The 15,501-nt window shown below is 45.1% G+C and overlaps 1 protein-coding gene across 1 annotated transcript in view; it reads left to right on the plus strand.

The window, feature by feature from the left end:
- Positions 1-4,778: 4,778 nt before the first annotated feature.
- Positions 4,779-15,501, plus strand: part of GALNT12 (polypeptide N-acetylgalactosaminyltransferase 12) — a 35,006-nt gene continuing 24,283 nt past the window's right edge. Inside the window, exon 1 of the mRNA XM_081804079.1 lies at positions 4,779-5,166. Coding sequence (XP_081660205.1) covers positions 4,802-5,166 — 365 coding nt within the window. The 5' untranslated portion in view covers positions 4,779-4,801. The remainder of the gene's footprint in view (positions 5,167-15,501) is intronic.

The following is a 15,501-nucleotide window of genomic DNA, read 5'->3' on the forward strand; positions in this document are numbered from 1 at the left end:
TGACAAAGACTCTCTCCTTGCTCAAACCCTAGCCAGGCTCCTCTGAGCCTTCTTCTCAACTAGACCTCAACCTTGGCCTATAACGAGGACAGAGTCTGAACACAGATGATTTTATACATCTACCTCCCTTTACATTGAAGACTTAAATGCTGACAGTTTTTAACAGCTCAAGGCTGCCCTGGTAGGATCACCCCAGCCCCCCTTAAATATCTGCTGGAGGAAGCTCACGGCTATCCAAAGAATTAACCGTTTATTGTAGTTAACACCTAACCGTCCACCCCTAACCACCCTCTCTTAGAGAGTTTACTAAGAAGGGCTTCCAATTATAAATCCTTTCTCTGTCCCTTTGAGATGTATGTGTATCTCCTACAAATCAAGAGTGTCTTTCCCAAGGACGGAAAGCCCTTCCTTTACAATGTAATCATCAGGAAGGACAGGGCCTCTGCCTCCCAAGCCTCTGTGAGGATAGAATCCTCACTCTGATACTTGCCAGCCGCAGACACAGCTAGCATTTTCAGCATTTACGCTGATCACTCCTTTGTAATTTTGCACTTCCCTGACTCTATTTAAAATGCCCAGTCATTCTGTGCAAATCAAAGTTGAATCCATTCATGCTGGACCCTCTTCCCTATTGCAACAGTACGTTACTGATTAAGATCTGTCCTTACCACTTTAACTGGTGTCTGGTTTTGTTTCTCTTTGACACTTGCTCATTATAGCATGCCTAGACCCTAGCATGGTGCCTGGCACATAGTAGATGCTCAATATATACTTCCTGAATTAAAAGACTGTCGACTGAAATCATCCATTTGTTCTAGTTATTTATTGCTGAGTAACGGACCATCCCAAAACTTCATGGTATGAAATGCCAACTACCTTACCATACTCATGGATTCTGTGGGTCAAGAATTTGAAAAGGTCATCTCTTTTCTCCACTCCATGACATTTGGGGCCACAGATGAGGTGACCTGGATGGCTGGGGTGACTTGAATGGCTAGGGTGGAGCTACTTCCAAGATGGCTTCTTCACTTACCTGTCTGATGCCTGGGCTGGCTGGGCCGGCAGAGGTTTGGGCGCAGCTTGCACTGTGGACAAGATATCCTACCTGGGATTTCGCCAGCATGACGATACCAAGATAGTCGGATTTCTTCCCTGGCAGCTCAAGGCTCCAAGAACAGGGATCCTGTAAACAAGATGGAAGCTTCGTGGCTTCTTATTCCTAGCCAGTGAAGTCACAGAGCTTCCCTTCTACCATCATCTAATGGTTGAAGCAGTTACAGGTCTGCCCCTATTCAAGGCAAGGGAGTATCCAATAATTTGCAGCCTTGTTTTAAAACCACCACACTATCAGAGCCAGATTTGGGGAGAATTCTTGTGCAATTTATCCTGCGTATCACTTAGGATTAGATTTGGCTGCATAGGACAGAAAACCCATAGGAACAGTGGTGCAAACAAGACAGAAGCTTATTTCTCCCTCACATAAGCAAAGCCTGGATGGAGCCCATCAGGACTGGTTCAGTGTCTAGAGTGTACGGACCTGGGTCCTGCTGCCTTGTTGTGTCCCCAGCCTCAGTGCACACCTTTTACCTCATGACCCGAGGTGGTTGCTTGAGCTCTAGTCTTCATATGCACAGTCCGAAGGGTAAGGAAGTTTCCTTTAAGGACATTCCCCAGAAGCGCTGTCTGACAACCCCACTTACAGCCCGTTGGCTGCACACTCAGTCACATGGCCATGGCTAGCCGCAAAGGAGGCTGGGGATTCTAGTCTTTAGAATGTCTGATCTTTAGACCATGGGCCCAGAGGAACAAACAAGCAAAAACTCAGGGTTCTACTCTTAAGGAAGGAGAGGAAAATGGATGTTGGCAGACATCCACTGGTGTCAGCCACACCTTTTTACTCCATTTTATTTCCTGTTCTGCCACTGACCTGCTGTGGGCTTGGACAAAATACTTTCTTTGGTTGTTGTTACCAGTTTCTCTGGTCATTAGGGAGGAGGGTGCTATGATCTAAGAAGGAAGCTCAAAGTATGAAGCAGATAAAAGTGTCAATGCTCTGATTTTAGGGAAGGGAACTGGGGCCCCACCCAGCCAGCCTCTCTTTACTTTCCTGGGGGTCTCTGGGGTTTCTGGGAGCAGATTTTTGAAAACTCCCATATTGGGTTACTGCTGAGGGCTTTCTAGCAACAAGACCTCAAGAATTCATGTTCATTACATTTTGGGAGTAACTCCTCCCTGCACTTAACCAGGTTGTGCCTTCCATCAGATACCTCCCCAGCGAGTTCAGACAGATGCCACCAGAAGGCAGCGGGAGACACAAAGCCAGCTATTAATTGACTACTTTCTGTGTGTCTGACACTATACTAAGGTCTGCGATCATGAAGTCACCACAGCTCATACTCTAAGTCCCTTACTTTTTTTTTTTTTTTTTTTTTGTTACAAGGCTAGGGTAAATTAAGCACGATCCAATGTACCAAGGATTTTAACAAAGTATGATGGTGTTATGGAGTGAATTGAGCCCCTGCAACAAGATATGTTGAAGTCCTAATCCTTGGTACCTATGAATGTGAATTTCCTTATTTGGAAATAGGGTCTTCACAGACATAATCAAGTTAAAATGAGGTCATTAGAGTGGGCCCAAATCCAATTTGACTGGTGTCCTTAGAAGAAGAGTAGAAGAGACACAGACAGGCACAGACGCACATCAGAAGAATGACAATGGGGGCAGAGATTGGAGTGACGCGTGCATAAACCAAGCAATGGCAGGATTTCAAGCAACACCAGAAACTAAGAGAAAAGTATGGAATGGATCCCCCACCTAGAGCCTTCTGAGAAAGCATAGCCTTGCTGATAGGACTAATTGATTTTGGATTTCTAGCCTCCAGAACTGAGAGGGAATACATTTCTATTGTTTTCAGCCACCGAGATTGTAGTACTCTCTTATGGCAGCCCTAGGAAACGAATAGAGATGGTCAGTTTGATGTGTCAGCTTATCTAGGTTTTAATCCCTAGTGTATTCAATCAAACACTTAGATGTTGCCATGAAGATATTTTGTAGATATAACGTCTATAATCAGTTGACTTTAACTAATGGGGATTTAGCTAGGTGGGCCTGATTTAATCAGTTGAAAGTCTTTAAGAGCAGAACTGAGGTTGCCTTAAAAAAGAAGAAATTCTGCCTGTGAACTGTAGCTTCAGCTCACGCCAGAGAGTTTCAGCCTTCCCTTCCTGATGGCCTGCCCTAAAGATTTTGGATTCGCTTAACCAGCCCCTGCAATTGTGTAGATCAATTCCTTGCCATAAATCTCTTAATATATCTCCTGGTTCTTTTTATCTGGTGGAACCCTAACTAATACACAAAAGGATGATGCAGTCTTGAAATGCATTTGCCTAAAAGGCTGTGGAGTTGTCTAAGGCTTCACAGAAGAGGTGGCTTTTGGCAGGGCCTTGAAGGGTAGAGAGGGGTTTGCCAGGTGGGGCAGGGCCTTTCAAGCAGGGAGAACACCATATGCAAAGGTTTGGAATGGTGAGACCCCGCTCCCCTCCGCCCCAGTGCTGTGGGGGTAGGCCTTGGAGTCACATTCTGAGGACCTCTTCCTGTCAAGTTGAGGACTTGAGCGTTGGTGCTGGAGGCCAGGGCTTCTCCTTTTTTTTTTTTTTTAATTTCTCTTAGTTCTGTCTTTTTATTTATTTTTTATGTTTTGAATTGAGATATAACTTTCATAAGTCAAGTGCATATTTTTAAAAGAAGAACATGATGATTTTTTACTTATGAATCCATGTAATCCCCACTGAGATCAAACATGGAATCAAGGCTGGGATAAGGGTGAGTGAGGTCAGTGACTTGAGCTGTGCAAGCACAGTGTCAGATTCTGCCTTTATTTAAAATTTTGGTGTTTTGTTCAGGGATTTTTTGCTCTCATTTTGATTTTTAAAAGTATTGTTTATTTTTGGTCACTGATTTTGTTTTGTTTTGCCCATCCTATAATTTTCTGCCTTGGAGACAGCCTCATGCCTCACTTTAGTCTTGACCCTGTTAAATATTTCCAGCACCCCCACTGGCTCCTTCATTTCTTCAGTCCCCTCAAAGGAAACCTCTAGCCAAGGTCAGGGGAATGGATGGCCTGGGTGTGTGCGATCATATTACCGGTGCCTATGCATGTATTTCTCGCGGGGGGGGGGGGAGGGGGTAGTCATTCCTTTGATCAGTTTATTGGACGCCTTTGTAAAGTGAGGACTAAAAAATGCAGAGATTGACTAACAGGGAGCCAGAGGAAGGTTTGTTATTCAAGGGATCTAAACAGTATTACGTCTGTGGTAGGCCTGCAGGCCTCAGTGACACAGTCTGGTGTGTATTAGCCTCACTGTGCCTCAGTCCCCGCATCTGTAAAATGGAGTTGATAATCCTACTACCCCTGTTAATGGACTGCTTAAGGGTCCTATGAGATAGGGGAGTAAAATTCATAGCACCCTACAGGGCGCACTCAGCCAGTATTCACTGAGCGCTTACAATATGCCAGGCGCTGAGCTGAGGGTTTTACGGCCGTCACTTTGTTCATAATGCACACAGCCCAACGAGGAAGGTGCGAGTTCCAGCAAGCCCGCGGGAAGGGACCGGGGAAGACCAGCCACGCTCCGCGGCGTGGGGGCCGCGCTCCTGCGGGCGGGGTGGGCGGGAAGGGGGCGGGGCGCAGGTGGGGCGGGTCGGGGGCGGGGCGGCGCGGCGCTGCGGTTCCGGGATCCGGGTCCGGGTCTGCGCCCCCGCCTCCGGGCGAGCCGAGCGCTGGCCCCAGCTGGCGGGCGCATGTGGGGGCGCGCGGCCTGGAGGCGCTGCCCGCGGGGGCTGCGGCGCGGCCGCGAGGCGCTGCTGACGCTGCTGGCTGTGCTAGCGCTGGCCGGGCTGGGCTCCGTGCTGCGGGAGCGGCGCGGGGCCAGGGCGGCAGAGCCGGGACCCCTGCGTACTCCGCGCCCGGGGCGGCGCGACCCGGTCCTGCCGCGGCCGCCGGTACCCGGCGACGCTCTGGGCGCGCGGGGCGAGGCGGTGCAGCTGCAGCTGCAGGACGAGGAGCTGCGGCTGCAGGAGGAGAGCGTGCAGCTGCACCAGATCAACATCTACCTTAGCGACCGCATCTCGCTGCACCGCCGCCTGCCCGAGCGCTGGAACCCGCTGTGAGTCCGCAGGTGGCGGGGTGGGGGGAGGGAGACACTGCCCGCGAGGTCCCCGGGCCTCAGTTTCTGCATCTGTGAAGTGGCGGGGTGGAACCGGGGTCTCGAAATACCTGGGGATCGCGCGTCTTACTGAGTCTTTCTCGGAAGTGGGCAGTGGAAGGGGTCATATGGGATGGGGGGACGCAAGAAAGTTTTAAAAAATGAAAATAGGAAAAAAAAAAACCTCAGAAATTGACGAATCTTTTACTGGGTGGTCTCTTGTCTCCTTCCCTCTTGAGAAGGTCTGTCATTCGGCTCTAAAAAAGTGGCGGGGAGGGTCGGGGCTAAGCAGACAGGTGTAAGATGAGACCCTCTTTGGGTGCTCTTCCTGGTTTCACAGCACCCCCAGTCCAGCTCTGCCAGTATGGCCTTACCTTGGTAAAACTAAGGACTCTTAGGTTTCGAGGTAGGCTCCACTTTTCACTTATCTGTGTGTGCCAGGCCCTTGAATGAACCAGGAGGGGAGGGCGCTCCAGCAGGAGAGGTAAAAGGTCGCTGGAAGGCCAAGTCCGAGGTTTCCCCCTCACTGGGAGCTGGATTCCTGAGCATTAGGCAGAGGAAGGCAGGAAGGAGGTAGTGGGAAAGGCTCCTTCTGGCCGAGGTCCAGCTGGGCTCACTCCTGTGGATGGTGCAGGCCCTGAGCCTGTGTGGTCAGAGGCCTAAATCCTATGAGAGCTGCTGGCTGGGTGGGTTGTGGCCCCCCCCCTTCCCCCCCGCCTGAGTGAGAAGGGAACAACCTGGTAAAAGGACAGACCTCCTGGCCTTCTTTCTCCTTCCCTCTGTTGGTGGGGATCTTCCAGGCCCCCAGTTGAGCCCCGTTCTTAGACTTTGAGGAAAAGAGGAACGGGGGGGGGGGAGGAGGGAATAGCCAGTGGGGCAGCCTCCTGTGTGCACCGAGCACCTGCTGTTCCTCCCGGTTCCCTGGCATGCCTGCTTTAGAGGTGTGGCAAAGGTCTCAGGGAGGACAGTGACTCACCTAAGGCCCCACAGCTGGAAAGTGGTGGAACTGGCTGGGGGGGATGGAACCCTCTTGGCCCCCTAGGCATTGTGCTGATTTCAGGATTTGGGGAGGGGTGAATCCTTGGCTAGGGAAAGCATGAATACCTGCTCCAGGAGTTGCTCCCCACCCCCTTTTGGCAGAGCTGGGAAGGACTTGGGCTTCACGGTCCTCCCTATTTTCCAGTGTCTGTTCATGTCTAGCCTCATGCTTTTGTCTGAAGCATTTTCACTGTTACTACACTGTCTACTCTTTTTGAGTAGAACTTTGTTAGTGTTGGTAGCAGTTTCCTCCACTTTCCCTATCTGCAAAATAAGGAATGAGTAAAAATAACACAGCCTAGGAATTAATAAAACATCGAACACACTGTGCACTCAATTCTTCCTAGGTTTTCCCCCCCTTCCCTGTTGCCAACGAGGTACTCAGGAGGTCGCTTTTAAGAGTCATCCAGGGATTGGTTGTAAAGTGTTTCTTTTCCGGGTTCCAGCTTCCTTTATTGTCCCAGGTTGAGAAATCTCTTTCAAACACAGTGGATAACCTGTGGGCGTATGGTATCCCGTCTCCATGGTGACACAGCTGCCCTGTGTCCTATCAGGATTTGCTTATAGATCCTGCTGTTGCATTGACTCTGGGAAGTTAATCCAAACCCAGCGTAATAAGAAGTATGAATGCCTCCTGCCTTTAATTCCTGCAGCAAGGCCTGTTGGATTATTGTTGCCTAGCTGGAGAGAAAGGTGAGCTTAATCTGTATTGCTCTCAGCCAGGCCAGGCGGTGAGGCATAACTTCAGTGTGGCCCGTAAGGTCAGGGCCTTTTATGGAGACTCACTTTTTTTTTTTTTTAAGATTTTATTTATTTATTTGACAGAGAGATAGAAAGAGAGCACAAGTAGGCAGAGTGGCAGGTAGAGGGGTAGGGAGAAGCAGGCTCTCTGCTGAGCAGGGAGCCTGATACGGGGCTCGAACCCAGGACCCTGGGACCATGACCTGAGCCGAAGGCAGACGTCCAACCACCTGAGCCACCCAGGCGCCCTGAGACTCACTTTTATTATAGTTCATACAAAGGTGAGCACCTAATCAGGGTCTGCGGTTTTAGCCTGAGAAATCAGAATGGCAGAATGTAAATTTATAATTGGAGTGGCGGTGCATGTGGGGGAGTCCCTTGGGACTTTAACTGATAAGCAGAGGGATGGTTAAGATCCTTGAATGTCAGAAAGGGAAAGGCCCTGAGGGAGATCCAGTCTAACCAGAGAGTAAAAGCCGTGCCCCCAAAGTAACATGCAGATCCGGGGCAGAGCTGATCTAAAACCCAGATCTTTTCTTCCCTCCTCCCTTTTGGGATGCAGGCAATGATTTATCTATTTATTTTAATTATAAAAACAATACATGTTCACTCTAGAAATTTTGGCATATACAGAGAGGCAAAATAAATAAATAAATAAAAATCATCTATAAACCTACTGCCCCAGGAGAACCACTGTCAACATTTTGCTGTGTATTCTTCTAGACTTTTCCAGGTATAGAAATAGATTTTGAAAAATACGTGTATGGGTATGTGAATGAGAACATATTCAAACATGGGTATGTACATAGGTTCACACGCATTTTTAACTGGGCTTTATACTACAGTGGATGAACCTGTTACCATAGGCAAGGAGTCGGGAACTACCAAGGGACTCTGGCTTCTTCTTCTTGGCGACTGCAAGCCTTGAGACTGTGTCCGCTGTCTTGGACAGGCCAGACCCATAGAGATGCTTCAGCATTGGCTCTAATTCCTTGCAACTTGGTGTAGACCCCAGCTCTTCTGTGAGTCTGATAATTCACAGGCCAGTGGATTAGAGCACAGCTTTATTTCTGTTATTTCTGTTGCAGAACTCACAAGCACCATCTCCTTTGAGCCAGGCAAGGAGATGGAACTTTCACTCCGAGATGGCAGTAGGCCAAAGTGGGGAGCCAGAAAGCTGGATTTGTGGCCTAGGGGAACTTTGAGAAATATTGATGCCAAGGACTTTCCCCAGAACAATTAAATAGAATTTCTGTAGGTAGGGCCTAGGCTGAGGCTGATGTGCAACTAGGGTTGAAAGCTACTGTCTTAGAGTCCGTGGGGTTTAAATTACTCAGAAGATTAAGGGTGGGTGCTTTTGAGCAAGTGGGAGAATACCAGAATTAGGCAAAGTAGGGATTCAAAACAGATGGCCTGTCGTTGAAACTAGTGATGACATCACAGTCAGTTGTAAGGTGTGTCACGAGTAAATGATTGCTAATGTGCCAATATTTGCAAAGAGTTTCAGTTTTTATAGCTCAGAGAAGCCTTGAGATAATCACTATAATGTCATTCTTGTTTGCATTCTGAGCCATTTAGCAAGTGAGAAAGACACTGTGGAGTGACAGTGCCCTTGGGGCACGTGGATGGAGATGCCACGTGTGAACATCAGACGTTCCCTGCCATAGCAGAGGGATTTTGAACAGCTGTTTAGGAAAGTGTGCCAACAATACATAGGTGTCCCTTGAATGCTTGCTCTGGTGTTAGCCTCATTAATGCTATACTTGCAGATGTGCATCTGAGTTCAGGGGTCAGGACTTGGGTGCTGGGATGGTGAAGAGTTTCAAAATAGCTCTAAATAGGTAATTCAGCAAAAGAAAGCGTGTCTTGCTGGGGTTGGCAGGAGGGAGGGAATTGGTTAGGATTTCCCTTCTTGCAGAGAGGTAGCCTGCCTGACTGTTCTCATAACGACGGTATCTTTGGAACAACATCACCCATGGTATGGAGATTAGACTGATGTTTCTTTGCTTCCCCAACGAGGTTGTAAACCGCAGGTTATTTTATTAATTTTTACCAGACCCATCTGCGGTTATCAGAGTAACATCCTTTCTTTGAATCAGTGCTTTCAGTCTGCAGAACATGTTAGGTTTAGTTAGTATTTTCCTGATACCTTTTTCTATCCCTTTACTCTCATTCATTCTGTGTCCTTATGTTGTAGGCATGTCTCTAAATAGCATGTCACTTGATTTTGTGTGGTCATTAAAGATAACATCCAGATTGACAATCTTTGACTTTTAACTAGTATGTCCATATATATATATTTTTTTTTTTTCTCGTACTTACAAGACACTTTAGGTCTGATTATTTGGATTATGCCATCTTATTTTATACTTTCTAATTGTTTTTGCTTTCCCCTTCTTTTTTTTTTATGCTGCTTTTTGAGTCGATAGAAGTTTTTCTCTCCCCCTCTTATTCCACTTTTTCTTCTCTACTAATTTGGCAGTTCTATTGTTTATTCTTATCTTTAGCAGTCAATTTGAAAGTACATATTCAAGTCAGCAGGATCTAAAGTTAATCACTAGCTATGGACCTTCGGGTGCTTTAACATTGGTCACCTTCCTTCCCAACTTATGTGCCATTTTACTCCAGGGTTTTAATTCTGTTTTGCTTTTTAAACCAACACATTAAAACATTTAAAAAATGTGGTATTTTTTTGTTTACATTTACCCACCAGGTTATCATTTTTTTCTGCCCTTCATTCATTCCTGAATGCTGGGTGGTCTTTGGATCTCAGAGAACTTTCTGGGGTTCTTTTCCTTCCTGGCATGTCATGTATTCATTATTGTAGAGAAAGTCAATGTTGTGAATTCAGTTTTACTTATCTGAAAATGTTCTTATTTTGCTCTTGTTCTTGAAAGATAATTTTATTTGGGTATGTAATTCTATATTGGTAGTTTTGCATTTGAAGAGAATATTCCATTGTCCCCTGACTTGCACCATGGCTGTGAGATGTCAATCCTGAGTGAGATTTGCCGATCATTCTTGTTTCTTTGTCATTCATTCGAGGGTGTCTTTTATTTATTTAAGCATCTTAAGCATACTTATGCTCTGTGTCTCATAACTCTAATATCTAGATTTGTATTTTCTTGTTGTTCCTGGACTCTGAGGACTTTTTTTTTTCCTTTCCTGTAAGCTGAGCCATGCATTTAAAAGATTTTTTTTTGAAGTATTTTTTCCAGCGGGTTTCCCCAGGCATTATAAATCCTCCATATTGCCAGAAGTGGAAGTCCTACATTTACTGGAAAAAAAAAAAAAGACCTATTTCTCTATTAGTCATAGTGCTTTTGGTTGAAAGTGACTGAAAACCCAATGCAAACTGATTTAAATATAAAAGAAAACATATTGACTTTGATCACAGAAAAGTCTGGGATGAGGACTAGGTTCAGATTATTCTGGGCCCTGGATTCAGTGACTCACCTGATGTCATCAGGAGAATGTTCACTGGTCAGACCTAGGGGGCATGTGACCTTCCCAGAGGGGTGTGTCTACGTGTGTGTGTGTGTGTGTGTGTGTGTGTGTGTGTAGCCTTGCACAGACCATGCACACTGAGAGTCGGGGAGACATGGTTCCTGAAAGAGAAATCAAAATGCAGTAACGTGAAGAAAGGAGAAAGGATTTTGGGCAGGCAAAACACATCAAGGTACATTATGACCTCCCTGGCCTGTTCTGCGAAGGATATGGGTTTTTTAAAGGACATTAATGTGATAACATGAATACAAACATAAAAGAAGATGAGGAGGCATTTTCTGCACCCATTCGTTCACATCTTTATAATACATAGACATGTATTGTGCTAGTGAAGGTTGTGGTCCCCACCCAATAGGGTTGTTGAGGAGGGAAAGTGGAATAGTGCATATAAAATGCTTAGCACACTGCCCCTGATGTGGTCAGCACTCAGTACATGTTATTATTACCAGGTACAGTACAAAGCATGCAGAAAATAGAGCAAAAACCAGAATTCAGCCACTGCCCTTACAAAGCCCATGAATTATACCAGAAAGTTAAAGAGAGGACAGCTCACTATGATTTAGCAGTGAATTTGGCTCTGAGCTTCCTTTTGTCCCCTAGGCAAAAGTGGAACCCTGAGTGATGTATGCATAGCTGTTCTTGTCTAATTAGAGGATGTACCACTTTTTATCAGTCAGGAGAGGGAGAATGAGCAATGCCATATAATTCTTTTATATTCCATCATAACGCCTAGGATAGGGATAGGCACATAGGAATTGTTAATAATTTTTTCAGTTAATTGATTCAAACTGAAAAGTTGGGTAATTGAATCAAAGACAGTTAATTCACAATTCTAGAAGGTTAGACTTTGTACATTTGTAAAAGTCTTTCAACTTGTCTTGATCATGCAATGAAAGTGAATTGCTTATTTTTTTTCAGCAGTGTTTGTTTTACAATCTGAACTTTTGGAAACTTACTTTAAAAAAAAAAAGGAAAAAGGGAAAGTATTTTTCCTGGAAACAAACTTAGACATTCCAGAAGGATATATTGAACTTCATGAAAGAGAATGCCTTTAAGGTATGTTTAAAGAAAGAAGGAGAAACTCTATCAGGCCAAGAAAAAAGGAGTGGTCAGAGTGTGATATTATTGCCCAAAGAGGACATTGGCTATGGGAAGCTAAATAAATAGGATACAGCCTTTTAAAAGTAATCTTTCTTGGGCGCCTGGGTGGCTCAGTTCGTTAAGCGACTGCTTTTGGCTCAGGTCATGATCCTGGAGTCCCTGGATCGAGTCCCGCATCGGGCTCGCTGCTTAGCAGGGAGCCTGCTTCTCCCTCTGACCCTCCCCCCCTCATGTGCTCTCTCTCTCTCATTCTCTCTGTCTCAAATAAATAAATAAAATCTTTAAAAAAAAAAAGTAATCTTTCTTTGTGATTATAAAAATGATGCATGTTTATTGTAGAATAATCTTAGAATGCAGAGAACTGTAAAGAAGCAAGAATCTGCAATAATCCCGCTGCTCAGAGATCTCCATTGTTAACATTTTTGGCATATTTCTTTCTACTGTGTATTGTTTGTGTGGGAGCATGCTCGTGCATGCATGCTGCTGTTTATAGATTTGTACCCTTTTTTTTGTGATTTACCGTTACAATGAAGTTATTCTCCTTTACTGTTAAATAGTCTCTGAAAACGTGGTTTTGGATGGTGTAGTAACCCAGCTGCCCCGTGTTTCACATTTTCTTGTTAGACCGTTGGAATTGTTTATAGCTTTTTGCTGTTATAAATAATGTTACAAAGAAAAATTGTTAATCACAGGTTTCCTTTGGGGTATCTCTGATGATTCCCTTAGGTGAGAAGTTCTTCGATATATTGATATGAGATTAAAGAGAAGAGGAACATTTTGAAGCTCTGTGTATGTTTTGCCAACTGGTACCCAGCACTCTTCTGATTTAAAGGGATACAAATAGAGTCCCTAGACATTCTAGAACAGTGGCCTTGCGCTTTGGGGTTTTGCAGAGCAGTGAAAACACAAACAAAAACACCGAGGAGAGACAGACATCTGGTCCCGGCGTTATTTGGTCAAGCAGAGCTTTTTCTGCCCTCCTACTACTGTCATTCTAGAAGAAACACATTTTAATACTGAACAGTAAGGATGTGATTTCACACGAAAGGACAGTTGTTTAAATTGAATAAAACTTGATGTTTAAAAACCTCAGTTTACTGTCCTTATTTCCATTCATTCCTCCTTGGACCTGTGTACATTTGGAACTAAATTTTTGCTTTTTTTAAATAAACTCTTTATTTTTAGGTTGCACAGAAACACATTTTTTTTTTTCATGGAGTATAAGCAATTAATTATTTCCAAATCTTCTAGTGGGCTCTGACTCAGTGCTGCATAGCTTTTTCATGCACCCTGGCTGAGTCGGGCTTTTAAAATGAAGATACATTATTAATATGTTTATACATATATATGTTTTCCATTTGTTGTAACATGTATTTGGAGGAGGGCAGCAATTTTGGTGGAAGTGGGAAAGAATGAGATAGGAGAGGGCCTTAGTCAGGGCCACTAAGCTCGAGATACATATTTTTAGAATCAGAATTGGCTCGGTGCTTGGATATACCCTTGGCAACATTAACATTTTTTTCTTCTTATTGTATTACACTTTTGATTTCGAAAAAATTCAAAGCCAGAAAAAATTTAAGAATAGCATAAGAAACTCCTGTTTGTCCTTCACCTAGATCCATTCATTATTTTGCCCCATTTACTTAATTTCTGTTTCTCTCTCTCTCTCTCTGTGCTATAATATTATACACATTTGAGAGTAAATTTCAGCAATAAACACCCTTGATCCTTTGTTACTTCCACATGCATTTTCTAGGGATGGGGACATTCTCTCATGATACCATGATGTAGTTATCAAATTGAGGAAGTTTATACAATACTGGATTTTTTCAACTGTGCCAATTTTTGGAGCAGGTTTTTCTTCCTGACCCGGTATCTAATTGAGAATCAAGGGTGACATTTATTTGTTGTGTCTCTTTAGGCCTGTCTCTGTCTCTTAGGACACCAGCATTTTTTAAGAGTACAGGCCTATTGGTTTATAAAACATCTTTCAGTTTGGGCTTAGCTGAAAGATTCCTTGTGATTTATTTCGGCGTATGCAGTGCCATACACTTAGTAACTTAAAGCAACAATAAACATTTGTGATTTCACATAATCTCTGTGGGTCAAGAATTCGGGAGTGGCTTAGCTGGGTGGTTCTGGCTCCGGATCTCTCATGAGATCACAGTCAAAAAAATGCTGCCCGGGGCTTTCATCATCTCAAGGCTTCACTGGGGCTGGAGGATCTGCTTTCAAGAGGGCTCATCCCATGCTGGACAGTTGGGACGGCTGTTGGCTGGAAGCCCTCACCACAGAGACCTCCCCAAAGGATGCTTGAGTCTCCTCGCTTCACTGCATGGAGCTGGCTTCCCCCAGAATGGGTGGTCCATGGGCAGGAACAAAGAGGAAACTTCAGTGTCTTAGGACCTGATATCAGAAGACTCATACTCTCACTTCTGCTACATTCTGACCCTGCACGGTGGTTTTAAAACATATCCACAAAGTTTTTGCTATCCTTCCCTTCAAAGGATGGAGCCGCCTTCTCCTCCCCTGGAGTGCGGGCTGGACTCTCCTCTGGGAAGCGCAGTGCTAAGTGACGGCTTCTATGCACTGGGCTGGAAGCCCATGATGTCCAAGGACTCAGGTCCTGCTGCTCGGGCTGCCGGGGATGCCCTCTTGCTTCACGATACCAGAGCTGCCATGCTTGCAGCCTCGGCTGACTTTTCCTCAAGTGTCCAGAGCCGGGCCTGCAAACGCAGCAGGAGTAAGAATGTAAAGGTGGCTGAGAAGAGCCAGCCTCCCACAGAGTCTCCCGGAGAAGGCTGTTGGTGTGCAAAAGCCATCCCAGTGACAGCAGAGCCCTCTGCAGAAGCTGTCCTGACGTTCAGGAAGAGGGCCTGGAGCAGGACCCTGAGAGGAAGCACAGGAGAAATTGCCCATGGCTTGTCGGAAGGAGGGCTAGGCAGGGAGGGATGGTGTTGGGATCTTTACCTGAATGCCCTGGGGGGCGGGAGCGAGACAGAACCCTAGACAAGGGCTCTGGGCCCAAGGACCTCGGCCAGGTACACACCCTCCGGCATTCTGTGAACTGCCCATGTTATTCACCTCGCTGAGCCCCGTCTCAATAAATGCCAACATAGCACGTGTTTTTGAGTTAAAGTATTAATGTCATTAATTTTAAGTCTTTTTTTTCATATTTAAACATTTCTGAGATTTGGAGACATCTTAAAATCAACACATCCTACAGTTAGGTGACATGTGTCCTTTTAGAGATTCTTAAAAGAATGGTGTGTGTTCCAACCATTGGCATCTTAATTTTTATGAAATGCTGTAGATTGGGGATATGGTAGTGCTAAGGAATCACTAGTTTTTTTAAGGTGTTTCAGCTTTATTGTGTTTTATTATAAAAAAGAGTCCTTATCTCTTAGGTCTATTGAAATATTTATGGATGCTGTGCTATGTGGGGTCTGGGATGGAGGGAGTGGGTAAGGGCTTAGGTGAACCAAGATTGACCATGCATTGAGAATTGTTGATGTCGGGCCAAAGGTCCCAGGACTTTCTTATAATATTCTCTCTACCATTTGTATGTTTGAAAATTTTCATAATGAAACAAAGGGAGAAAAACCACAAAGAAATAAAGTGCATACCTAAAGGGCTTTCTCTCTGCTTTTTGCAGGACCGGGTCCCTCAATATTCAGGTCTCATCGTCCATGTCACCTCCTCTAAGAGGCCCTCCCTGATTACCTGTTCTGTGGTTACTCCCTTTCCCCCTTCCCACACCCCTCAACAGTTGCTCTGTTTCGCATCCTGCTTTTCTTCCTAGCACCATCGCCTACTGAAATTACTGATATGTTTGCTTACTTGATTATTGTCCCCTTGCATGTAAGCTCTGTGGGAGTAGGGGAGTTGTTGCTGTTTTTTTTTTTTTTT

Source organism: Leptonychotes weddellii, chromosome 14 (genome assembly GCF_054177405.1).
Source record: "Leptonychotes weddellii isolate Sample4059 chromosome 14, ASM5417740v2, whole genome shotgun sequence".
Classification (NCBI taxonomy): domain Eukaryota; kingdom Metazoa; phylum Chordata; class Mammalia; order Carnivora; family Phocidae; genus Leptonychotes; species Leptonychotes weddellii.